Below are 25,849 nucleotides of genomic sequence, written 5' to 3'. Positions count from 1 at the left end.
AAGTTGGTATAAAACCCCCAATTTATCTTTCACGTGCGTGTGTGCGTGCGCACACACTTTTTCTTTAACTTCTAGTTTTCTGTATCTCTTGCAGAAGCTAACTTTTTGCCCTGAGTTAGTTGCTGTAATATCTTCCTAGAAAACTACATAAAACTTATTCTCTGCAGGTAACTTACAACCCTCTTTGAAGACAGCTAAGGCATCAGAACACTTCAAGGAGGACAGTTCAGAGGCTTCAAGTCAGGAGGAAGGTATTCATATATTCAAAGGTTCTATTAATGAGTAAAATTTTTACCAGGCTGATAGTCACAGAAATGATGTATTTGACTGACTGCTGCCTCTTGTAAAGTGCTGAAGACTTTGGATGAAAGTTGCTATATAAATTTTAACTTTTGTTACTGCACGCTTTCAGTAACCTAATATGGTCATTACATTTGTGACTAGGAAGGCTTTGGAGGCGTGGTTGCTTTTTGAGGTGTTTGGAGAGGCTGGGTTGAGCAGCTAGGAAGAGTTGTGGGGTTTTTTGTTAGTACCCGGAGACACAGATATTTGTGACTCTCTCATGTGTCTACCTGTTTTTTACGACCAGGTTAATGTTGAGTGTGTTGTTTCAGTTTGTTTAGTTGACACTTATTTATAAAACATCTTAAATATGAAGATCCTCTCTGTGGAAATACTTCATTCCTCTAGTTTTATCCCAAAGCTGCACTTCTGTAGCGTTGTGGCCAGTTACTAACAGTGATTGTAATCCTTCTGATCTTGGTAATGAACTCCAGATATGGAAGCTGGTACTTCTCAGATACCATACTTCTCAGGTACAGTTTTGATGGGATGTACTAGCCCAGTGGATAAGTAGTCTCATTTTGAAAGGAATGCCAAGCCAGTTTTGCATCATTTGAGCAGTACGCGAGTTTGACTTTTCGATAGGCAAAGGAGGGCATGCAATGCAAAGGATTGTTAAACCATACTCTTTGTTAGCACACAGTGTTACCATTCCTATCCTCTTATGCTGATATGCAAGGTGGAGTGTGATGTACTTTTGGATGCAACTTTTCTGAATCTCTTTTCAAATAAAGAAATGTGAAAAAAGACAGCAGCAGCGTGGGCTATCAGGTAGGAATGCTAAAGAGACAAGAAGACTACATTCCTGTTTAACCTCCAGTTTCATAAGAGCTCACAATAGGTTGCTTGCTCCTTTAGTAGAAATGTTACTATCTTTAATTTTAGCTATTTCACCATAGTACTGCGGTAATACAAAATAGCGCTTTTTCAAAGTATCTCTTCCTTTTACCAACCAGTTATATCCAGTAAGTTATTTGGTCAGGTCACTGTTAAGCAGATATATTATCCAGTGGATCCTCGCATTGTGTTTCTGTTGCAATGCATTGGCAAAATGGGATTCTTAAAGTTCTGTACTGTAAATGCTAGGGTTGGTTGATTTGTATCAAATTTTGTTCCCTTCAAGGCAGAGACAATATCTTCTACCACTGGAAAACTATACGCAATTCAGAAAAGCTTTTATCTGTTTTCGAAAGAAAATGCCACCCATTGCACTGATTTATCTTAAAACACATAACAGTAAGAAAACTCTGGAATGCATTTGAAAATAGTTCAAATTGTCTTTATATTGTCCTTAAATGAGAACTTTTTCCACCTTAAAATTTCAGATGCATTTGAGTACATGCTTAATGCCATTTGAGTAAACTTTGGTAATGCTTTTAAACTTTGTACTTTCCAAATAAGTCCAGTTCTCACTCTGCCTTCAGTCTTCTAGTTGGATCTCTATTTTGATCTTGTTCTGAACTGCATCTTTAAGGGAGTTGAGGCAAATGATAGCAACTTTCAAAAGAAAAATCGAAAAACCCAGAAATGATAGCAAAGGAGTCAAAGATGTTAATTAGAAGCCAAAAATCAGCAGCAGTTGGCCCGGGGAAATTTTACTTTTGGCAGTATAATAAATATACAGTACTTCAGAGAGGTAAAAAGACAAAGTCACTGCTCCAAGGACTTACGGTTAAAAATAATGAACATTTTTCCACATCTACATGCTATTATTTTTAAGGTTGGCTTAAATTGTAACTAATCTCAGATTCTAAATGCATTATATCAATGCAGGAACTTACTCATTCAGCAGTTCATCACCTACCAGTACCTTAGTAATCTTCTGGGGCGATATCCAGGAGTTGGAGAAAGGAAACAGATTTCCATTTTTCCTTTTGATTTGACTGTGGTGGGTTTTTTTGTTGGTTGTTTTCCCCTATTCCATTAAGCTAAATCTGGCAACATCTGCTGACCCAACCAGGGCACCTATGGTTAGTCTGTTGGTGAGAAAATAATCCCAGTTGCTTATGAAGTGTTCACTTCTCTGTGTGCTTTTTGCTATTTTTGTAACTTTTCTGGGAAACAGGATGAAGGTCCCCAGTCCAGCCATCTGAACCATGTCAACTGACCCCTGCTTCCATGCATTGTTTGTTGACTTGAGTGGCCTTCTGTGCAAGTGTACGGGGTCCTCTCATGTGGATCAGATTGTAAGACTGGGATCTGTATTTATAGTAGCATTTGACTTTCCTGTCACTACCAAAACATTCAGTGAAATATAGTCGAGAACCTTTACTGGTTGGGTTATTTTCCTGGATTGACTTGTAATAGAAACAATTGTTACTATTGGAATTGCTGATTTGTGTTTTGTTTTTCCCCCCCAGATGTAATGCAGCACACATCAGTCCACAAAAAACATAATGGGAAAAGTCCTGTTGCCAAGTAGGTATTAAGGTTTGCAAAACTAGCATGTCTACTTTAAAGTCAAACTTAAATAAATCCATATTTATTAGTTGCTTGAAACTTTAGGGACATGTAAGTTTTCTTTTCGATCAAGGCTTTTTCAAACTGTCTTAAGGTATATTAAGTTGTCCTAATATTAAAACTTGAAGAAGAAAGTAGTTCAGTTGGAAGACATCCCTGGATAGTTCTTCCTAAAACATGTTTTTAAAAAATGTAGTTGCCTAACACATCAGGTAACTCATACATTTCTTTTCCAAAGGTAATCCATGTTCCTTGGTATTAAGCCTTGGGAATGAGATTTGAAAGATAACTAGCTGGTTCCAAAGAATTTTGGGACGGTCTTACAAAAAATGGCATTGTTATTCAGGGAGCATACAGAACATCATAACCACAAACTAGCTTTTCTTTTTCTCCAAGATTAGGCCCTTGCCCGGTAGGGGCCAAGTCTGTTACCAGTAAAGATTCACAACTTTTCTGGCATAAATCAGACAATCACATGTTGAATACTTACATAGTTGGCATACAAGACTCCATACACACACACCCCTCCCCCCAGCCCCGGGTAATTCAGTAATTCCTCATATTGTTGAATCATCCCTCTTGTGTGGCTTTTCAGATTTTTCCTATGGGGGAAGTATAGTTACTATATTCCTACAATAGCCCATCAACTAAAGCATTGAAGTCTTAACTTTTGTTTATGGCCATTGTAAATGTAAACACCTTTTTACTGCCAACGCAGTTTAAAAAAAAATCTTAGATATGCTTTCCATGTATATTTTAGTCCTTGAATTATTAGTGGAGAATACTAACAATAAGCCTATCCAGAAATTTTGTGGAAGGTATTTACTCAAAGAATGGCCATACTGGGTCAGACCAATGGTCCATCTAGCCTAGTATTGTTGTCTGATAGTGGCCAATGCCAGATGCTTCAGAGGGAATGAAAAGGACAGGACAATTGAGTGATCCGTCCCCTGTTGTCGAGTCCAAGCTTCAAGCAGTTGGAGGTTTAGGGATACCTGGATCATGGGGTTGCATCATTGACCATCTTGGCTAATAGTCATTGATGGAGCTATCCTCCATGAACTCATCTGATATTTTTGGACAGTTATATTTTTGACCTTCACAACATTCCCTGTTAATGAGTTCCACAGCTTGACTGTGTTGTGTAAAGTAGTACTTCCTTATATTTTAAACTTGCTGTCTCTAAATTTCATTGTGACTCCTACTTCTTGTGTTTATGTAAAGGGGTAAATAGTGCATAAAGAAGTGTTTTCTCCACACTATTCATGATTTTATAGACCCCTATCATATCCCTCCTTAGTCGTCTCTTTTCCAAGCTTTTCTCTTTTCCAACAGCCCTTTTTAATCTCTCCTTATATGGAGGCTGTTCCATACCCCTAATCATTTTTGTTGCCATTCTCTGTATTTTTCCAATTATAATATTTTTTTTATATGTGACTCTGATTCCTATATATATTGTGCTGTATACTATTAATTATCCTCATTACACCAAGTTTCCAATATCCTCGTTTAATGCCTGGCACTCTGGTTCACCCATCCTAGTATCAAGACTTACAGCATTTATATATAATGATCTTTTTACAGCAGCTTTGCTTTCCCAGAAAATCTGTATGCAAGGTGCTTTATAGCCTGACATTTTGTTCTTCGTCATTTCTATATATACCTTTTATAGCATCTTGACCAAAAAAAATCTAGCAAAACCAGAAACTGCAAATTATCTAGCATAAGTATCAATATGTATCTTAAATTCTGTGGCTCCTGGCACAGAGTAAGTAGAGAAGCTAATTTTCCATTTTGCATACATACATACTGTGACAGGGTTGGCCCAGATGGCTACAGGAGAGTGATAGAAAGCAGCTATATTAGCCTCAGGTTAAGTAGGTCCCTTTTCTCTAGGTAAGGTAACAGGGAAGGTTCCAGAACAATCAGGAACTGTCTGGAAACAATTAAGGCAGACAGGCTGATTAGAACACCTGCAACCAATCAAGAAGCTGCTAGAATCAATTAAGGCAGGCTAATCAGGGCACCTGGGTTTTAAAAAGGAGCTCACTTCAGTTTGTGGTGTGTGCGAGGAGCTGAGAGTGAGAAGGCATACTACTGGAAGACTGAGAAGTACAAGCATTATCAGACATCAGGAGGAAGGTCCTGTGGTGAGAATAAAGAACATGTTAGGAGGAGGCCCTGGGGAAGTAGCCCAGGGAATTGTAGCTGTTACACAGCTGTTACAGGAGCCACTGTAGACGGCTGCAATCCACAGGGCCCTAGGCTGGAACCCTGAGTAGAGGATGGGCCCGGGTTCCCCCATCCCTCCATGATACTGGAGGAGTTGAACTGGACTGTGGGTTTCACCAGAGGGGAAGGTCTTTGGCCTGTTCCCCGATCCACTAGGTGGATCAGCAGAGACTGCGGGGATTGTTCTTCCTTTCCCCGTGCTAGCCAGTGATGAGGCTAACTGAGTGAACGGTAGATTTGAGCCATGAAAGTGGCCAAACTGAGGGCTGCTGTGAACCTCTGAGGCGAGAAAATCCGCCAATAAGTGCAGGACCCACCAAGGCAGAGGAGGAACTTTGTCACAATGCATATATCTATCATCATGCTCCATCTAAATTTCCTTCTTTCTTACTCTGGAAACTATAACTTGTTCCATGCCACACCTTTGTCTGTAGACCTAATCAATTAGGGCTAAACTAAACCTATTGGATACGTAAGATGAAGGTTCTGTTAACTTAAAAATAAATAAATAAAAATACAGCACTTTGCTTAACCCCGTTGCTGGGATGGTACAGGGGTGTAGGTAGTAGCAATCTGAAACTTGAAGTGCCCCATCCACAAGCTGATGGAAGAGAGAAACATTCTCTTCTCTCCTATCTTGAATCTGCTGGTTTCTGTAAAGTGGGGGAAATGTCTTGACTTCTCCCTCCTTACAGCAGCCAAGCAGCTAAGACAGGAACAGAAGTCATCTGGCTATTCTAAAATCTCCCTTCCCCCCCCCCCCGAAGTAGTCTCCCGTCCTGTGGATAACTTCAGTCTCCATCTGTTCATGTGTTCAAATATGAATGGAGTCTCCTAGGTGAAGTAAGTTTCTGTCGGTCAGTTCTTACATACTCTTCCATATGAATGTGGTGTAAATCTGGGGTCAGGAAAATTATATCTCTGGAGTAGTGGTGGTACACTGTAGAGAAGCTTATATAGCACCTTTCTGCACATTCTGGCTTAAGTCCTACCATCACTCTTTTTTTTAGAAAAAGCACATTTATTTAGAGAGAGAAGGTTAGGAATCTGAAATGAAGACTCAAATAGTCTTAAAGCTTACTTAGTGTCTTTGGAAAAGCAGCAAGTGGTACATTGAAACAGTCCCTGTCCCTAACCCTTCATCAGCTGACTCTTTAGCAGAAGCTTCCAAAGTACTCCTGTACATTAGTTGTGGACCTTTTTAAGTGTGTCTATTTCAAGACTCTTCAAGACTGAGTTCTGATCAAGGTTTACTCAAACTATTTCCTGAGGATTCATTGGACCATTTAATTCACTTTAAAGCCTCTCCTTTAATATCTTCCAGAGGTGCTTGGTAATGAAGCTCTCTAGAATCCCTATTGCCTTGTAAGGCACTAGAGTGCTACCATCCCAGGAATGGAATAAAGTATTTTGTATTGCAGTGCTTTCATGCAGCTGGAAAGAACAATTTAATTTTAAAATGTATTTAAAAGCAAAACATCATATAGAAAAAAATTGGTTATAAATGTATAAGACACTTTATTGTTTTTTCTTTTTGTTCTCAGTCAAGAGTGGGGCACATCTGTGGATGACAGATGAAGGGTGGATTATAGGTCCATATGGCCTGGTGACCCCCATCAGAAATCTTGTTACAAGAGTCCATGTTGATCAATGTGTCTGTACTTAGTTATAAATCAGTCAGGCTGACTGTTGCCACGTGTGGTTTGAGTGGAAGGCATTGAGGCCCAAAGTAAATGCAGAACACTAGTTTAGATTTCTCAGCACTCTTCAGAAGTAGTTAGTGTGGGGAGAATATGCAACCAAAGGGATAGTTTTAAATTCTGCTACATGGTTGTAGAAATGAGCACAAATGTGGTTTGTAGATAGTCCTACACAGCTTTTTCTAATTTTCTTGTATATTTTTGAAGTAACAGTATGTAGTCACTTTTTCAACATTTTTGAAGTTGAGGAGAAGGAAAACAAGTTTAAAAAAAAATCTAAATCTAGAAAACTGCTGTTTTACCACTTTTCCTTTTTAAGTGTGAAAAAAAAAAATGAATCGTGAAGCATTTCTATGAGCTATTAGGATTTGTGAGTTTGTAAATACCCTAAATTTTGTGTCAACGTAAGGGCTTATCTACACATAATAGAAAATATAACAATTTAGGGTTCTTTAGAAATCACACTCTAACAGAACACATTTATACTCCTGAGGGCATTCTGCGCACAATATTTTAAAATTCTGCAAATTTTATTTGTCAAATGTGAAGGCTCCAGCATGGCATCAGGGATCACAGGCCACTGGCTGCACAGAGGTGGGAGATCACTGTTCAGCTCTTTCCACCCCACCCCCCCTTCCCTCGCCTGGGACTTGGACTCAGCAGTGAGGCTGCACCCAACCCTGACACAGCATAAGGATTGGGCCTGCCCCAGAGACACCCAAGGGCCCTGTCCCTTCATGTGGGCAGGGAGGCTCAGCAAGGCAGGATCCAAGTGTGGAGGGGCTCCCAGTGTGGGTTGAAAGCGTTCTGTGTGCAGACAGCTCAGTGGGGGATCCAGGTGTGTGGGGGGGATCTGGATGCACAGGGGCTTGTTGCAAGGTTCTGGGTGCAACAGTAATGGGACTGTGCAGGGGGGTCCGAGTGAAGGTGATTGGGGCTCAGTGGGGGGGGTCTGGGTGTAGGGGGGATAGAACTCTGTGGGGGGGCTCACTGGGAGATCCAGATGCTGGGAAAGTGGGTCTCAGCTGGTTGGGGATCTAGGTGCAGCTGGTTGGGGCTTGGATCTGGGTGCAGATGGGTCATCGGGGTGGTCCAGGTTCAGGGGGAGTGGGGCTCATGATGTGGGTTCTGAGTCTGGGGGAGGGGAGGCTTGACAGGAAAGTGAGAGTATGGGGGGGGGTCTGGATGCATGGGGATTGGGCTGATGGGGAAGCAGCTGCTTGTACAGGGGTCCCTCCCCCTGCAGCTGAGGAGTGATGGGCGCAGGAAGCGGGATGGGGGTTGGGGGAGTTTGCAGAGCTTCTTGCAGTCAGGGGAGAAATCTGGGGGTGGGTCTTACCCAGCCCCAGATTCTGTGCAGGGGAAGAGGAAGTCCTGTTCTCCCCAGCCCAGCCAGGACTAGCAGGTGAGCCAGGCGTAGGGTAGGAGCCGCCAGCCAGGTCATCCCCAGTCCTGCCTCCTGCCCCACAGTGATTCACCTCTCTGCTGGCTGTCCTGACACCCAGAATATACTGCCGGGCAAGGTTGCATGACTGCTTTTGTGACTTCCCTTTGCTTCACTGTTGGTCATTTTTCTGCAGGGATGCAAAGAAATCTTCAGGGAACATAAATGCTGCACATGCGCAGTGGTGCAGAATTCCCCCAGTAGTAACACTACCACACATGTACACAATCCATAAGTATTCCTAGTATATAATTGCCTGTTAAGTAAAGTAAATTTTAATGTTGATCTAGCTTACAGCCATTTTTGTGTGTTTAAAAATAAATACACACAAAACATGTTCCACCTAGAGATCTATTGAGAGAGAGATTTTTAATTATTTTGAAAACACCTATCTTCCCAATATGCTACAAAATTGGGCATGCTGTTATGGAAATCTCAGAAGTTTTTTATACTTATGTAATGTGTTTTTCACCAGCACTAGCAGTACAAAATGTTCTTCACTGGATGGCCTTAACATAAAACACTCTGAACAGAATGGGGTAGTGGATTGGAGAAGAAAAAACTGCACTGTTCAACAGCATCCAGAGCACTGTACAAACTTACTTGATCAGGTGAGTGGCTTTCATTTATTTCATAATGGTAGGTGAGGATATTACCCAGAGCTCACCATTAAATTTCACTTCAAGGCTAGTTATGCACATTACAGTATTAATTCTTGAAACTGTTTAAGTTCAATTTGTTAGTGACTACATTACTTACAGCAACCCTCCTCTAACTTTTTGTATAATTCTTACTACTTCCTTACTAACAGCCATGTATTAAATTTCCATAATTAAAATGTCCTAATGAGAGAGATCTGAGCAGAAAAGTCAATATTCAGTTCCACTCAGTTTCTTGCAGGGAACAGCTTATTTTAATGGGTTCTCACTGGAGACGATTCAAAGCTTGAGGATCATTTTTTGCCTAGTTGCAAACAGCAGCCTAGAGCAACTGTTTAAAATGGCTCAACTGAGGGCACTTAACACTTCGTTTGTATCCATTGTATCACACCTGCATTGTATATGCAACTAAAATGCTATTATCTTTTGCTGAAAGACAATTGTAGTGACATTTATTTGTGGCTATTCAGTTTCCATCGCCTTGATATTAGTGCAATTCTGTAATAGTTACTCTTGTTTGAAATAATTACTGGAGAAGTGGAAGAACTATATTGGTAGATAGTTACACGTACTTAAACTTTTCATGAGTCATCTGCATTGTTTCTGAAAATTGTTTATATGTAATAACTAATACTTACTATGGTATATCTCAATAAATGGAATTACATTTATTTTTCATCATTCATACGAAGTTGGGTATTGACAAATATAGCAATATTGGAAGCCAAAAGAACAGCTTTGTGGGTCTTTCAAAATACACAGTGAACTAATGTTTCCTTCAAAGTAACATTCTATAAATCTTACAATCCACTAACTTTTTCTACTTCTTGACTTAATAGGATATAAGCATGAGAGAGTAAACATTAAATACTATACTAGAGCAGGTTTAAACCTGGTTTAAACCTGGTTTAACCTGCTCTAGTATAGTATTAAATATATTTATTTATTTACTGTTTAATGCTTATCCCATTAAGTCACTGGCTAGTACCATTCAGCCAAGGCAGACCACATGAATGTCATTCCTGGCAATTCTAAATTAAGAAAACATTATACAATGCTTTTGGATTTCTAGAAAGATGCTTGTTACCATAATACTGTAGCACCTAGGAGCCTTTGCCATCAACTGTAAATGGGGAAAGACTATTGAGATTTCTACCTCTGAAGAATTCTTATTTAAACTTTAAGTGAACTTCATACTTTTGTCCAATACGAGATGTAAATGTGAATTTTGCTTGGTTCTTGTTGAGTTTTGTTTTCTGACTACCATCATGGTATTTGTTCTCTAGCATGCTGGAGAGAAACGGGGCTTATCTGCAATAAGCAAGAAGAAAGGAAAGCCACAACTGGAAAAGTAGGTTTTAATGTCACATAACTAGTAACTAAGGACTTAAATATAATGCATGTACTTAGTGAAAATGTGGTTAATCCATGGTTAATCTAAGTGTTTGGTTTCCATTAACATTGAGATTTGAGGATTTGTACCTTATTTCCAGCAATTTCTTAAAATTTGATTCCCTCTTTTGACTGACTGTTTTGAGCTTCATTCTGTCTTGAAGATCTAGGTTTTAAAATGGATTCTGTCAAATGTAGATATGCAGATTTTTTTTTTTAAATGATTGTCTTTTTGTAAGTAAATACAAGGATACATTGGATGCTGTTCCTTTTTCACCCATTTGCTTCAGCCTGGAATTGCATGATGATGATAGGCAGGCATGTTGTGAGTCACATAAACATACAAATCCATAACTCCTTCTTGTAATTTAAGAAGAATATAATTAATAATAGATCTGTATAAAGAGAAGCTAACATTTACAAACACTTTTTTGAGATCTGTCACAAAATTGCAACTTAGCCAAATGTGTAAGGAATGGAGGAGGGACAAAGAATTAGGCTATGTCTACACTATGATCTTAAATCAATCCGTTAGGTCGACTTACAGACACTACATTAATTATTGTGGTGGCTGATATCCACGCTAACCTCCTGTCAGTGGTGTCTCTCAAGGCTCTCAGGCTCTCAGCTACGCACAGCTTCCCACCAGGAGCTTAGCTGCCTCCTGGGGCTTCTTTGCTGTGAGCCGGAGGCAGCTGCCAGGGGCTTCTTGCCTCCTGTAGGGAGAGAGACACCCAGAATGCAGTTGGCTGTTGTGCTCATGGCAGGGAGCCAGGACCTCAGTGGACAGCAGGGTACCCAGGCAGCAGCCCAAACCAGGAGCCTGAGGGGCAGCCCAGCTTGGAGTGGAGACCCAGCAGCATCCCCTGGAGCTATGAAATTGACAAGAATGACAGCCAACAGCCAGTGTAAGGAACACAGTGTCTAAAGACACTGCGTTGCCTTAACTGCACTGACATAAGCTTTGCCCTCTCGTCAAGGTGGCTTTATTATGTCCGCATAGCAAAGGAGTTACATCGGCGGAAGGAGCATTTCAGTGTGTACATCTCCACTGTTTTGTTGACAAAAGTGGACTTCATCTATATCCTGAACGGATATAGAATTTCCTTTTTCTTAACAGTGTGAAAGTTAGAGGCTGTAAAATTATCCAGGACACTTCATTAAAATGTTCCTCAATCTGACATTGCTTAGTGTGCAGTAATTTGGTGAGGATGGACGTCTTTAAATTAACCACTACTCCAGCTGTTTCTGTAAGCTGGTAGCCCGTCAATGTGAAAAATTTAAGCCAGTTTCACTATTTTGTATTGTTATATATACATATAAGTTGAAATCATATGCCATTTTGCTGTCTACCACGCGGATGCTTGTAAGACCATCTGGTATGTGCCTCTGCTATATTTCTGTTACTTACCTGAAGAAACTTTAATGCTAACTCCAACTTCCCATCTGTTTTCTTGTTAGTCTTTACTAAATATACTGAATAACACGGGTTGCAATTTTGACCTGTGATATATCCCAATATTGACTTCTGTAGGGTACTGTTTTCACTGATAAGCACAGTTGAGGTCATAAGTAAATATTCCAGTGCAAATAAAAGCAATATTATATACCTTTTGTAGTACATTTGGTTATCTTTGCCAAAACTACCTTTGAAAAATATTCTTTCATTTTACCTACATAGGGATAAAATAAAGAAAACTGACAGCAGATTGAGCAATAGGATTAATGGAGTTAGAGTTGCAGCAACACAGCACATCCGTTCAGGGGCAGCAAAAGGTAAGACATTCCCTTCAGGAAAAAGACTCTTATTTAACTATAGTAAAATAGTACTCATTATACTAAGGAAATCTGTTAAAGCTGCCATATCTTTAATCTAGTCCTATTTTTTGCACAGTTACTACATGCGTGTTTAAGAGTACCCAGTGTTGAGATCCTCTGCTAGTGATTGCAATTGTTAGGAATTTATTTAATTTTAATATTAAAGGGCAATTCCAATATGTGTGTGTGTTTTTTTAACTGTTATCTAAAACACAGTAACTGTTTCCCTCTCCTTTTGTGCCCCTCCGTATTGAACACCCCCCCCCCCCCATCTCCTTATTTGTTTTGGACAAAAACCAAACTTAAGCTGTTTACTTTTGTCTCCCATGTCAGCACAACTATTGATACCATATTTGTTAGGTTGGCTTCCCTGCCTCCTTCTATTAGCATCAAAGGAAAAGAATTGTAGGGTAGGCGTAAATGGCTGCTTCAAACACAAGCAGTAGAGTGAAATGAGAAACATTCTGAATCAGCACAAAACAGCAATTTATTATGGTTTATTTGTATATACATTGAGAGGAAGGAGTCATTAGTGCTGCTGTCCCAACAACCTTTGTCTGGCTAGTATAATGATCAGTAACACTGAGGGTAGTGCAGTTTTGAGAAAGTGAAGAGTAAAAGTGGAGAAAGTAGTGAAACTTTTACTAATGTTAACCTGCTCATTGTGTAGCAGCAAAGAGAATGCAGTAGAAAATATCCTCATCAAATCATACATTTGCTTTAAGGAAGATTGGTTTGTCTTAATAGTTTAAATGTCTTGTTTCCTAGTGTATTGTCAATATTTGAATATTTTAAAATGTATTTTAACAAAACCGAGGAACTGCAGAAATACCAACTTTTCACCTCAAATGGGAAACTTAAATGTGAAGTCTTGTATGAAATGCTTCCACTCTATACTTCAATATAATTGAACCAACCAGCAGAGGAGCTGAAACCAAAAGTTGAGCACTTCAAGAATTAAAGTACCTAGTAAATGGAACATTATCAGAGGGAAGAGGGTATTTTCTCCAATATCAGTAGTAGCTCAAATAGCAGATTAAGTGAAGTACTGCTGAGGGAATTCTGCACCAACAAATTTTTTCACACAATATTTTAAAATTGTGCAGATTGTATTTGTCAATAAATAAATGTGGAGGCTCCAGCATGGCAGTGGGGAGCACAGGCCACTGGCTGCATGGAAGTGGGAGATCATCCTGCATGTGTGCACACATCTCCCTGCCCCCGGGACAGGGACTTGACTGCACCCAACCCTATTGCACACAGGGGCTAGACCTGCCACACCCCAGAAACACCCTGGGGCCCTGCCCCTCTGTGCCAGATGCACCAGGTATGAGCAGGCAGGCTGAGCCCAGCAGAATCCAAGTGTAGTGGGGCTTAGTGTGGGAAATGTGGGGTGAGAGGTTTCTATGTGGGGCAGTCTGGCTGCAGGCAGCTCAATGGGGGAATCTGGATACACGGGCTCGTTCTGGGGTTCCGGATGCAGGGACAATGGGACTCTGCAGGAGTGTGGTGGGGATGGGGCTCAGTGGGGAGGTCTGGATAGAGGGGGTTCAGCAGGGGGGACCCAGTTCAAGAGGAGTGGAGGTCCAGGTGCAGCTGGTTGGGAGTGGGGGTGCTCATCGGGGTGATCCAGATGCAGGGTAGGTGGGACTTGTCGGAGTGAGGGTTTGATGGGCCTGCTTAGTGTGGAAGCCGCAGATGCTGATGGTCCTGAGGGGACACTGCATGCAGAGCTCCTGCTCCCCCCTCAGGTTCCCCTGTCCCCTTTTCTTCCCGTGCCTCTCCTGCCGCTATTCTGCCCCCCCTTCCTTCCCTCACTGCCTCTTCTTCTCCCCCCACCCCTCCGCAAACTATATCCATGGGCATTCCCAGGCCTGTTAAAAAGTAACTGGCGCCAATGTGGCTTCCCTTTGCTTCCCCATCACTTCCTGCAGGGAAGCAAAGAAATCGGTGAGGGGACATGTTTTCAGTGTGCACACAATTGCACAGAATTCACCCAGCAGTAAGTGAAGTCAAGGAGGAAAAAATGGGAAAGGGGGGTATCCCCAGCAGTAGGAGGAAGTTTGCTTATATTCTGGGTCACATTCAGCTGTTTGACTCTGCTTTTTCCAACCTCAGAAATGACCTTTGAAAGTGTGTACAATGGTACAATATGATCATATGACAGTTGCAATAGTCAGCTCTGCTTTGGGTGCTGGTCCCTATGTGTATTCCGCACATGGGTATGCATGCACATCATGCACCCGGGTCTGGAGATTCGTAACAAGCAGTGTCTATTGGCCCACATATGCGCAGTTGCCTTCCTTGTGCTCTAGTCTTAGGGCATAAGAGGCAGTGCAGGCCAATGCCTCTGCAGTTTCTTCTTACCAGTGCGTGGCCAGAATCAGAATCCAGTGTCCACAGATTTCTCCAACTTTTTTTTATATAGTCTAAATAGTTTTTATATTAGTTAATATAGCTTGTTCTTCAAATGATGGTTCCTATGTGAATTCCACACATGGGATATGCATGTGCCCCCTGCACCTGGATGTAGAGTCTGTCTGGCTTGCACATGTGCCACAGCTCTCCTCGTGCTCCAAACCAAGAGCATAAAAGGTGGTGCAGGCTGACACCTTTCCAGTCTAGAATTATGTACACACAGGGTTCAGAAACTGTTTCCTGTCCTCATTCATTTCAGTGAGTGACGAACATCAATGCTGCCTCTATTGTCTGGGTGAGGACGCACTTGCCAGAAATATGTGCATCTGCTGCTCTTTCACCCCAGAACTCGTGAAGATCAGGAACTGAGACTCAGAAAATCTCATGGAGAAGGCAATGAGTCCCCAACCATAGCTGTGCCAGGGATGACCTCCCCTCATTCCCCCATCAGTCTCATAAAGCAGGCAGAGCCCCACCTAGCACAAACTTGGGAACCAGAGGCTAAGACTGTGAAGCCTAAGGAGAAGGTATCACAGGAGTGCTGGGAGCACTCTCATAAACATAAGGACAAATCATCTTAATTTAAAACTGCCCCGAAGAAAGAGGCTCTCTCCCTGACTCCGCCAACGTTGGGAGTACAAAGTTGGTACAAAGGAGGTTTGGGATAAATACCTCCTGGTAGTCCCATCCACTTCTACAGCCAATGCACTACCAGTATGACACAGCCCCAGAGGAAGCCAACTGCCATGATGACCAGGGAAGCTCCAGTACTGACAGCCATGCCAGTGGATTCTCATTGTACCCCAGGGTGATCTGAGACCTCCATTTCCCGAGCGGACATCTTTGCTCAATCCAATCCCTCCTATCGGGACAGTCTCTATTCTGAGACATTCTTACAACAGAGGAAGAGACTGTCCTATTATATAGAGTTGTTTTTTGGATGTTTTCTGTATTTTCAAATATATTGATTTCAATTACAACGCAGAATACAAAGTGTACAGTGCTCACTTTATTTTTATTAAATTTGCGTTGTTAAAAAAACAAAAGAAATAGTATTTTTCAATTCACCTAATAGAAGTACTGTAGTGCAATCTCTTTATCATAAAAGTTGAACTTACAAAAGTAGAACTATGTACAAAACAATGTAAAACTGTAGAGCCTGCAAGTCAACTCAGTCCTCCTTCAGCCAGTCACTCAGACAAACAAGTTTGTTTACATGTGCAGGAGATAACGCTGTCCTCTTCTTCTTTACAATGTCACCTGAAAGTGAGAACAGGCGTTCGCATGGCACTGTTGTAGCCAGTGTCACAAGATATTTACGTGCCAGATGTAGTAAAGATTGATATGTTCCTTCATGCTTCAGCAACCATTCTAGGGGACATGCATCCATGCTGATGATGGGTTCTGCTTAATAACAATTCAAAGCAGTGCGAACTGATGTATGTTCATTTTCATCATCTGAGTCGGATGCCACCTGCAGAATGTTGATTTTCTTTTTTGGTGGTTCAGGTTCTGTAGTTTCTGCATCTGAGTGCTGCTCTTTTAAGACTTCTGAAAGCATGCTCCACGCCTCATCCCACTCAGTTTGGAAGGCACTTCTGATACTTAAACCTTAGGTAGAGTGCTGTAGCTATCTTTAGAAAACTCACATTGACAAAATGCAAAGAAGGTACCAATCTGCAGTGAAAGTGTTCTTAAAATGAACATATGCTGGGTCACTGCTATAACATGAAATATATAGCAGAATGCAGGTAAAACAGAGCAGGAGACATACAATTCTCCTCCAAGGTGTTCAGTTACTAATTTAACACTGTATTTTTTTAATGAGCATCAGGGTGGATTTGGAAGTCAGGAAGACTCGATTTAATCATGGATTTCTACATAAGTGCGTTCTTGTTGGTTGTTACCAACCTGAAGATCCTGTATGTTCAGACATGTTCCTTTCATCTTCAACGCAGCTTCCTCCTGAGAAGGAACACTTCTCATGATGTTTCATTTGGGCAACCAGGCCTTGCCTTTCTTGGTTGTACTATTTGCATTTTGCATGTATGCCTGTCTTACCCACAGGTTGAGGAACTTGATTAAAATATTCCCAAACTGGGTCTCTCTTATGGCCTGCTGCCATTATAGGTTTTCCCTTCTAGTGAGAGAATATGGTAGATCTCAAATCCAATGAAGGAAAGACCTCAAGACTTCTGTAATATGCTGCTCAAACAATTTCACTTTTGTTTCTACTGCCTGTTCCTCCCTTCTCACATTTATCGCCAGACTTCTTCTCATTGTCCAGATCTAGTCTGCCCCAACAATCTTCTATTCATTGAACTTCTTGAAACTTTGCACTTCTAGAAAGAGGTAAGGGATGGACTCTTTGTACACACATTTGCAGAGGGACAATAGGGTTGAGGTTTGTTACTTCTCATCTCTATATATTTCTTTAAAAACGTTTTTGCTGTTAACAAGCATGTTATCTCCTGGAGACACACATCCACAGTTTGAGAACTGCAAAATTAAGCATCTCTGCTGGTATCCTCTAGACTGAGCACTGAGTCCCATTAGGTAGATTAACCTAAATCTATACAGAAGCCCCTGGAACCTCATAAGATTGGATTCTTAATCCATGAACTATTGAAACTCACTTACGAAACTTTTCTTAAACATTACATGAATATATTGTCTCATACTGTAGAATTAGATTTTATAATCCCTATTCCATGATATATCTTTGAGCTATAATCTTTATCTTTAAATAGGTTTTTTTCTCAAAAATAACTTTATCAAAAAAAATCCGATTTAAATCAGAAATTTTTATTTTTTTAATCATTGATTTTTATCCACCCTGATGAGCATCATCAGCATGGAAGTATGTCCTCTGGAATGGTGGCCAAAGCATGAAGGGGCATACAAATGGTTAGCACATCTGACACGTAAATACCTTGCAATGCCAACTACAGACGTGCCATACAAATGCCTGTTTTTGCTTTCAGGTGGCATTGTAAATAAGAAGCGAGCAGCTTTTCTCTTCTAAACAAACTTGTTCGTCTTAGTGATTGACTGAACAAGAAGTAGGACTGAGTGGACTTGTAGGCACTGAAGTTTTACATTGTTTTCTTTTTTGAGTTCAGTTATGTAACAAATCTACATTTGCACGTTGCACTTCCATGATAAAGAGATTGCACTACAGTGCTTGTATGAGGTGAATTGAAAAATACTGTTTATCTTTTTCAGAGCAAATATTTGTAATAAAAAAAATATAAAGTGAGCACTGTACACTTTGTATTCTGTATGGTAATTGTAATCAATATATTTAAAAATGTAGAAAAACATCCCAAAATATTTAAATTTAAATTAGTATTCTATTGTTTAATTGTGATTAATCACGGTTAATTTTTGAGTTAGTCGCATGAGTTAACTGCAATTAACGGACCGCCGTAATTTTTAGTGTCTTAATTTTTATTCAGTTGTCTTGAATTGTGATTTGCAGATAGTAAAGGCACTTTCCTTTTGGCCTTGTGCCTATTAACATAACTAAAATGTGTGCCAGGTGTCCATAAGTATTCAGATACCTCTGAAGGTGAAAAAATGAGATGTCTTAAGTGAGTGCTATCATATCTGCAGCAGTGGTGGTGTACCTGCCAAATGGTACTTACTGAATTCCAGAGAACAAACAAAAAATAAGATGTTTTCCTGTCTTCCTAGTGTATAATATCTGTTACTACATATTGACTGGAGTAAAGGTCACACCTGTCTAAGGTCACAAAGTCCTATAACTTTGATCTTGTTTCCATATTAAAATATGTAGGCCTGTACAAGCTATAGGTATTGCCCCTTTCTCACTTCAGTTGTGCTTTCTCCTCTCCACATTGGCCTCTTGGCTACCAGAATACTTTCATGCAGTTCTGATAATCCCTCTGTGTCACTAGAGTGATTTTGCTACAATGGCACAACTTGTAGAATAATTGAAATTGCACACTCAAATTAATGCCTTCAAATGGAGTGAGATTATTTTATTTTAAACGACCTCTGCAGTTCATGTATTCTACTGGTTGATAGTCTGGTTCCTAACTGGTATGATCAGAGCTTCTCTGCCACTTTACTCCTGGAGGAATTCTGCGCCACTGTGCAATGCAGAATTTCACACAATTCCTGGTTTACCCCCTCACAATTTCTGGCTGCCAGTAGGGGCCACTGGACTCTGCAGAGACCAGCTCGCAGTGAGCAGTGCGCCCACCCTGGTGGGCCTGGAGGCTGCACGCTCTTTGATCCTCATTCTCCCAGGGACAGGAGAGGGCCTGGGAGACCCAGCCAGCTCTGGCAAAGGGGTAGGGTTGCCAACTTTCTGTTTGCACAAAACCGAACACCCTAACCCCACCCCTACCTGAGGCCCTGCCCCTCACTCACTACATTCCTCTTCCCTCGGTGGTGTGCTCTCCCTCACCCTCACTCACTTTCACTGGGCTGAGGATGGGGCTGTGGGCTCTGGCATGGGCCAGAAATGAGGGGTCAGGGTGCAGGAAGGAGCTCAGGGTTGGGGCAGGTAGTTGAGGTGCTGGAGGGGGTGAGGGTTCCAGCTGGGGGTGTGGGCTCTAGGGTGGGGCTGGGGATGAGGGGTTTGGGCTGCAGGAAGAGGCTGGGGGTGGAGCCCAGGGATTTGGAATGTGGGAGGGGGCTGTGGGTTGAGGTAGGGGGTTAGGGGGTGGGCTGTGGGCTCTGGCCTCGGGGTGCTGGCTCTGGGGTGGGGCCGGGGATGAGGGTTTCAGGGTGTGGAAGGGGGCTCTGGGCTGGGGCAGGGGGTTGGGGTGGGGTGAGGGCTCTGGGGTGCAGGAGGGGCTCTGAGTTTGGGGGGCTGGGGGTTGGGGTGCAGGAGGGTATACAAGCTCTGGGCTAGGGGGTGCTGGCTCAGGGCTGGGCATGAGGGGTTTGGGGTGCAGGAGGGGGGCCTCACAGCTGGGGCAGGGGGTTGGGGTTTGAGCTTGGGCCCTCAGAGTTTACCTTGGGCGGCTCCCGGTCAGCGTGCTAAGGCAGGGCTGCCTGCCTGTCCTGGTTCCATGCTGCACCCCGGAAGCAGCCAGCAGGTCCAGCTCCTAGGTGCAGGGTGGGCAGGGGACAGGAGGCTCTTTCGCGCGTGCCCCCTCCCCAGCTCCCATTGGCCAGTAACAGCTAACGGGATTGTGGAGCTGATGCTTAGGGCGGGGGCAGCATGCGGAGCCCTGTGGTGCCCCCACCTATGAGCCAGACCTCCTGGCCACTTCTGGGGTGCAGCGTGGTGCCCGAGATAGGTAGGGACTAGCCTGCCTTAGCACCGCCAACCGGACCTTTAAGGGTAAAAACGGGACACCCGGTTACGCTATAAAGGGGGTGAGGAAGGGCAGGGCCACACCACATCATGTCCCCCGGTGAGGGGGGCAGGCTCTGGGGGTGCTGCTGTCTGGGCTGAGGGGTGCCTCGTGGCTGGGCTCTGGGAGGAATGGAGTGCAGGTGTCTGGGCTCTGAGGCCTCCCCCCAGCCCCATCTTATCCCCACCCCCAACTGGAACTGGATTGTTGTAGGGGTTTCTTTAACTGTCTACTCCTGGGGAAAATCGTCTTTGCTGTTGTCTGTATTGTCAGCATACCTGTTGACAGGTATTTTTGAAATACATTTCCAAAATTATTGAAACTGGAGTCATTATATTCTGTTTTGACAGATAAAATATGCAGAATTTTTAATATTTTTGGCACATAAGTTTCCCAGGAGTACCATTTTCACTTCTGAACTTTCCTCCCCTCCTCCTCCTCCAGCTATTGTTGTGAGGAAGAGGGTGGAGAGAAGCATTGTTGGAAAGCAGGATTATAATATTAGAGGTAACACTTCAGCTATTCATTAACTACTTTCCCTTTTCTTCTCACCCTCCTCCTTAGTGGGATTTTAACACAGTAAATCTAAACTAATATCTCAATTTTAACTTTTGTTCTTAATCACTTTGCTTTCCATATCTTTGCTATCTATCTTTTTCCCAGGCTCATAATCTGTCATCTGCATTTTTCTCCCATATATCCAACTAATCACCAAAGTCACATCTTTGCCATTTCAGATCTTCCCTCTCCTCACTGCATAAGTCTTCTGTTCACGCACCCACAGTCTGTCCAAAATGCTACTGCTATAAGTTTGTCTTGCTGGTCTTTTCACCTTTGTCCTCTATCAAGAATTTATTCTCTCCTCTATTTTTTTCCTCCTCTTTAGTAATCCCATCCCTTTCCTGTTCTGAAGTCTTAATCCTATTTGTTAGAGGATTCTCTTATGAGACTTAAGTACACAGACATTTTTGAAATTTCAGCAAGCCAATGTGTGAACTCCCCTATGTAATTTTTTTAACCAGCTCTAATAGTAAGCTATCCAAGTAGAGAACATTTCTTAGGTTCCAGAAGGTAGTGTTCTTCTTCGAGTGATGTCCCTGTGGGTGATCCATTTTAGGTGTTCATGTGCCCCTGCTATCATAATCGGAGATTTATACTAGCAGTGCCCAGTTGGGTCACACATGCACCATCCTCGTCTCGCACTGCTTCAGGTAGTTATCTGGCTCTGAGCAACCAACCCTCTCAGTTCCTTCTCTACTGCTTTTGGCTATGAGTTGGAGAATTTAGCATCGCCTCAGAGCTTACTTAGCATAAAATAACCCCCCAGTTATTTCTCGTTTTATTAGAGACAGTCAACCCTTTTTTGTTTCTTTTCATCCTTGTCTATCTCTTGAAGGGGGAAAAAAAAATCTGTGTTCCCGATTAGAAGTAGGTTTTCGTTGAACCGTTATTTTCAGTTCTCCCCTCGTGGGGAGACAAAACTCTCCCCTTAGGGGCATTCCCAGTTCCCCAGGCTTCAAACACTGCCTCACCTGTAGGCTATCGATACCAGTGTTGGGCGGACACTGAGTGTGTCCACTGCCTAGGCGAGATACATGGACCTCAAAAGTTTCCACACTGCCATAAGTAAAAGCCAGAACCAGGAAAGCCAGGGACTTGCAACTGAAATTACTCCTAATGGAGAAGTCCCTCAAGCCTGCATTTGAGCCAGAAGCACAGACCTCCCCTCCTCCCTTCAACCCCCATAGTCTCCCCAGGCAAAAGTCACCCACAGCAGCCTCTGACAGAGGCTCTTCTTCTAAGGCTCAGAGAACCAACCACCCAACCAAAAAGGTGGCTAAAAAGTGTACTTTGGATTCGCCGACTTGGGAAATGACCAAGAAACGGCAGTCCCCGTTCCGACATACACAGTTGGTACTGACCGCACCAGAAGTTTCTACCACTGAAGCTGTGGCACCTTCTGGTACCATGGGTACCACAAGAGAGCTAAGGACTCCGAGCCAGCTCAGGTATAGACAGTAAGGGGGAAAACGAAACCTATGCTGCCAACAAGACACTCTGTACCAAGCAGCTCCATGCAACTACAGGGCATGCTTCCACCTACCTTCGGTCTACCACAACCGACGTGTACAACTATACCAACTTCGAGTGATGTCCCTGTGGATAATTATGTGAATAATTTCACATAAATTCTGTAGACTTTATTGCATTTCTTCCCGAGGAGAAAAAAATATGAGTTTAGAGCCCTCACCTCTGAGGGACAACTGATTGCTTGCCAGAATGGCATTATAGGCCACCTTGAACTCTGCAGACATGGCAGCATGGTCTACAGCTACTGTGATAGTCATGAGATCATCTTCTTTGTTGCATCTCTCTGGAAAAGCCCGGAGAGATGCAATTAACAATTGAGGATCTGCTATTTTGAAGGGCTCAAACTCTTCGTGACCAAGACAGATGAGTCTTTACACACCATCAAGGGCAACAGTGAAATCCCTGGGAATTTATACTCCTAGGAACAAGAGAAGACAGAGTAAATATTATAACATGCAGAGATACTGGTCTACACCATAGACACAAACACTTAGTATGAAGTACAGGGCCAAAAACAGGGGCCCGCAAGAAGACGCCAGCCTCCACCTCAATATGCAATATCTAACAAACAACCTCCCACCAGCAAGTTTGATGTGTTGCTCGAGGACCCGAGAACACCACATCTTTCAGTACTGGAACCCCTCCCCATCTCTCAACCATTTGCAGCCTAATTCCTTACTACTCAGTCTGGCAGTCCATCACAACAGACAGATGGGTACTGGAGATAATTGAGGTTGGATACTTCATCCCTTTTACTCCCCTCCCCCCCCATCCTCCCTCTCTCTTCCGGGACCCCTCTCACAAAGCCTTACTGCAACAGTAGGTAACCCACCTCGTACATCTAGGAGCGGTAAAACTGATACCAACAGAAGGGGAAGGGCTTCTATTCACATTATTTCCTCATACAGAAATAAAACAGGAGGGTGGAGACCCATTCTCAATCTTCCACTCAACAACTTCGTGAAGATCCAATACTTCAAGATGGTCACGTTAGCCACCATAATTCCAGCCATAGGACAGGATCGTTTCCAGTACAAGATCCTACGCTTTGGCCTATCCGCTACTTCTCTAGTTTTTTCAAAGGTCCTTGTTATCATGGCGCCCTATCTCCGCAGGAAAGGAACTTTGATACTCCCATACTTAAACGACTTCCTGCTGAAAGCACCTACACAACAAGCAGCATCAGAGTGCACCAAACAGCTGACAGCTCTCTTCATGAGGTTAGGCCTCCGAATAAATGCACAAAAATCAACACTAACACCAGTGCAAAAACTAGAGTTGATTGGAGCCTACCTCATTTCTCCCAAGGTGATGGCCTCTCTACCACAACGATTTCTCATCTTAACCAACCTGATCTCCACAGCACAAAACAGCCTGTAAGTCACTGCCAGGACTCGCCTGCAACTACTAGGCCACATGGCTGCCACGATGTTTGTTGTCAGGCACACAAGACTACACATGCAATATCTACAAGCTTGACTCCAGAGTTTATATCCCAATGTAAAAAAGCACCACACAATGCCAAGCAAAATAAGACTCCCTGCTCTGGCGGACACAACCAGACCATGTCTGTGCAGGGGTTCCTCTTGTACAAAATTCCCCAACCATGACCATCATGACTGACGCATCACTCCTGGGCTTGGGGGCACATCTGAACTCACATTCCATCCAGGGCCGTTGGTCCCCAGCAGAATCCCTTCTCCACATAAATCTTTTAGAAGAGGGGTCTCAAACACGCAGGCCACCTGTGGCCCCCAGATTTATTTGTTGTGGCCTGCCAAGGTCTCTGCACCCCCACACCCACCCCCTGGAGTTATTTCCTGTGGCCGCCAAGCTCGCCGCCCCCAGCATGCCACGTCCCCACTCCTCTGCCTACCTCCGGGCTTTGGCGGCGCTTTCCAGGGGGGAGGAGCGGGGAGCTGTGTGCTCAAGGGAGGAGGTGGAGAAGAGGCAGGGCCGGGCGGGGATTTGGGGAAGGGGTTGGAATGGGGGCAGGGAAGGGGTGGGAAGAGGTGGGGCAGGGGTGGGGCCTCATGGAAGGGATGGAGTGGGGGGGGGGGGGGGCTTTATATCTTTATATGAAAAGGTGTCCGTGATGCAGCCCTCGTGCCAATGTACTAGTCCTCATGGGGCCCTCATGGTGATTTGAGTTTGAGATCTCAGTTTTAGAACTACAAGTCATTAACAACGCTTGCTCCCACTTCTTACTGATCATCAAAAACAAGACCACACAAGTCCTCACAGACAACATGGCATGCATGTTTTTCATAGGCGGGGGGAGCATTCTCACATTCCCTATGCAGAGAAGCCCTCTGGCACTAATGTATCTCACACAATATCCATGTCACAGCAGCATATCTACTTGGATGCCAGAACACCACAGCAGATGCATTAAGCAGGAACTTCTCTCGGAACACATGTTCCAAAACGTTTTCAAGCATTGGGGGTTCCCAACAATAGACCTGTTTGCAAGTGTACAAAATGCCAAATGCCTGCAGTTTTGTTTCAGGGCAAGACTTGGTCCCCACTCTCTAGGTGATACCTCCCTCATCCGGTGGAACACTCCCCTCCTATACGCTTTCCTTCCCATCCCGCTCCTAGCTCAAGTGATCCACAAGATCAGGCAGGATAGGTCCAAAGAAATCCTCATGGGCTCCATGTGGCCTCGACAAACCTGATACCTTTATCTTCTCAAGTTGGTGGTGCATCCACCACGTATGCTCCCACCTCTGCCTCGTCTTCTGTCCCAGGACGCAGATCACATCCTTCATCTGGATCCCCAAAGACTCCACCTCAAAGCATGGTTACTCCGTGGCTCAGGATCTGAAATGACATGCTTTGACAGAAGTACAGAACATTTTGATAAACAGCCACAGAACAACCACCTGTCACACATACCTGCACAAATAGAAACAATTTGATACCTGGTGCCAACAAAAACAGATTCTATCAATCTGTCTCCCTGCCTATAATATTAGGCTTTGTTACAAAATCGGGCCTCTTCATGAGCTTAGAGTACATCTCTCCACTATCACAGCGTTCCACCATAAAGTAGATGATTTATCGCTCTTTGCCCACCCACTCACCAAATGGTTCCTTAAAGGCATCGTCGATTTGGAAGTGCAGAATCCTACTCCACCATAGGACCTCAGCCTAGTACTTCGGGTCCTCACCAACCCTCCAATTGAGCCCATGGCAACGTGCTCTCAACTGCACCTTTCCATGAAGCTAGTGTTCCTCATGGCCATTACATCTGCCAGACGGGTGGGAGAGTTGGGAGCTCTCATGGCAGACTCACCATACACAATTTTTTTCAAAGACAGTTTCCCTGAGAATTTCCCCCCCCCTTTCCCCCACCCAGTTTTTTGCCTAAAGTCACCTCAATCAGCCCATCTATCTACCGGCATTCTACCCCAAGCCCAACGAGGTATGGCACTCCCTGTTACATACCCTAGATGCAGGCAGGGCAATAGCCTTTTACATCGAACTAAATCATTTCGTAAGTCCCCAAAACTATTCGTCTCAATTACTAAATGATCCAAAGGGGACACCATATCTAAACGGAGGCTATCCAAATGGATTTCAGATTGCATCAAACTGTGTTACCATCAACATGACTGGCAACCCCCTGCAGAGATTCGCACACATTCCACCAGGGCCTTATTGGCTTCCACAGCGTTCCTTAACATTCCTATTATGCCACTACATGCATCCGATGAAGTGGGTATTCACCCACGAAAGCTTATGCTCCAATACGTTTGTTAATCTATAAGGTGCCACTGGACTCATTGCCGCATTCCCATTACGGACTTCTGTAAGGCTGCAATGTGGACCTCTGCCCACACATTTAAGCAACATTATGTATTAGAACAACATGCAACCTCTGATACTTCAGTCAGTCCAGTTCAGATTATCATGGCATGAGCTATGGACAAAAAGGTCTGTCCTTGCTGATAATCT

At 43.3% G+C, this 25,849-nt stretch overlaps 1 protein-coding gene across 6 annotated transcripts in view; it reads left to right on the top strand.

Annotated features, from left to right (window-relative positions):
- Nucleotides 1-25,849, top strand: part of ZCCHC2 (zinc finger CCHC-type containing 2) — a 71,934-nt gene that overhangs the window by 36,329 nt on the left and 9,756 nt on the right. For 4 of the 6 annotated variants that reach the window (XR_006288736.1, XM_043540206.1, XM_007058812.4 and 1 more), the window contains 5 exons: nt 168-251; nt 2,703-2,760; nt 8,654-8,789; nt 10,124-10,188; nt 11,911-12,005. Coding sequence is in view for 5 of the 6 variants with exons in the window: in XM_043540206.1 (XP_043396141.1) it covers nt 168-251; nt 2,703-2,760; nt 8,654-8,789; nt 10,124-10,188; nt 11,911-12,005 (438 nt within the window). In the remaining variant the exon portion in view is untranslated. The remainder of the gene's footprint in view (nt 1-167; nt 252-2,702; nt 2,761-8,653; nt 8,790-10,123; nt 10,189-11,910; nt 12,006-25,849) is intronic. The other 2 variants (XM_043540207.1, XM_043540208.1) reach the window with 1 other exon arrangement.

This window comes from Chelonia mydas, chromosome 2 (assembly GCF_015237465.2).
Source record: "Chelonia mydas isolate rCheMyd1 chromosome 2, rCheMyd1.pri.v2, whole genome shotgun sequence".
NCBI lineage: Eukaryota > Metazoa > Chordata > Testudines > Cheloniidae > Chelonia > Chelonia mydas.
This window is presented reverse-complemented; position numbering and strand designations above follow the sequence as displayed.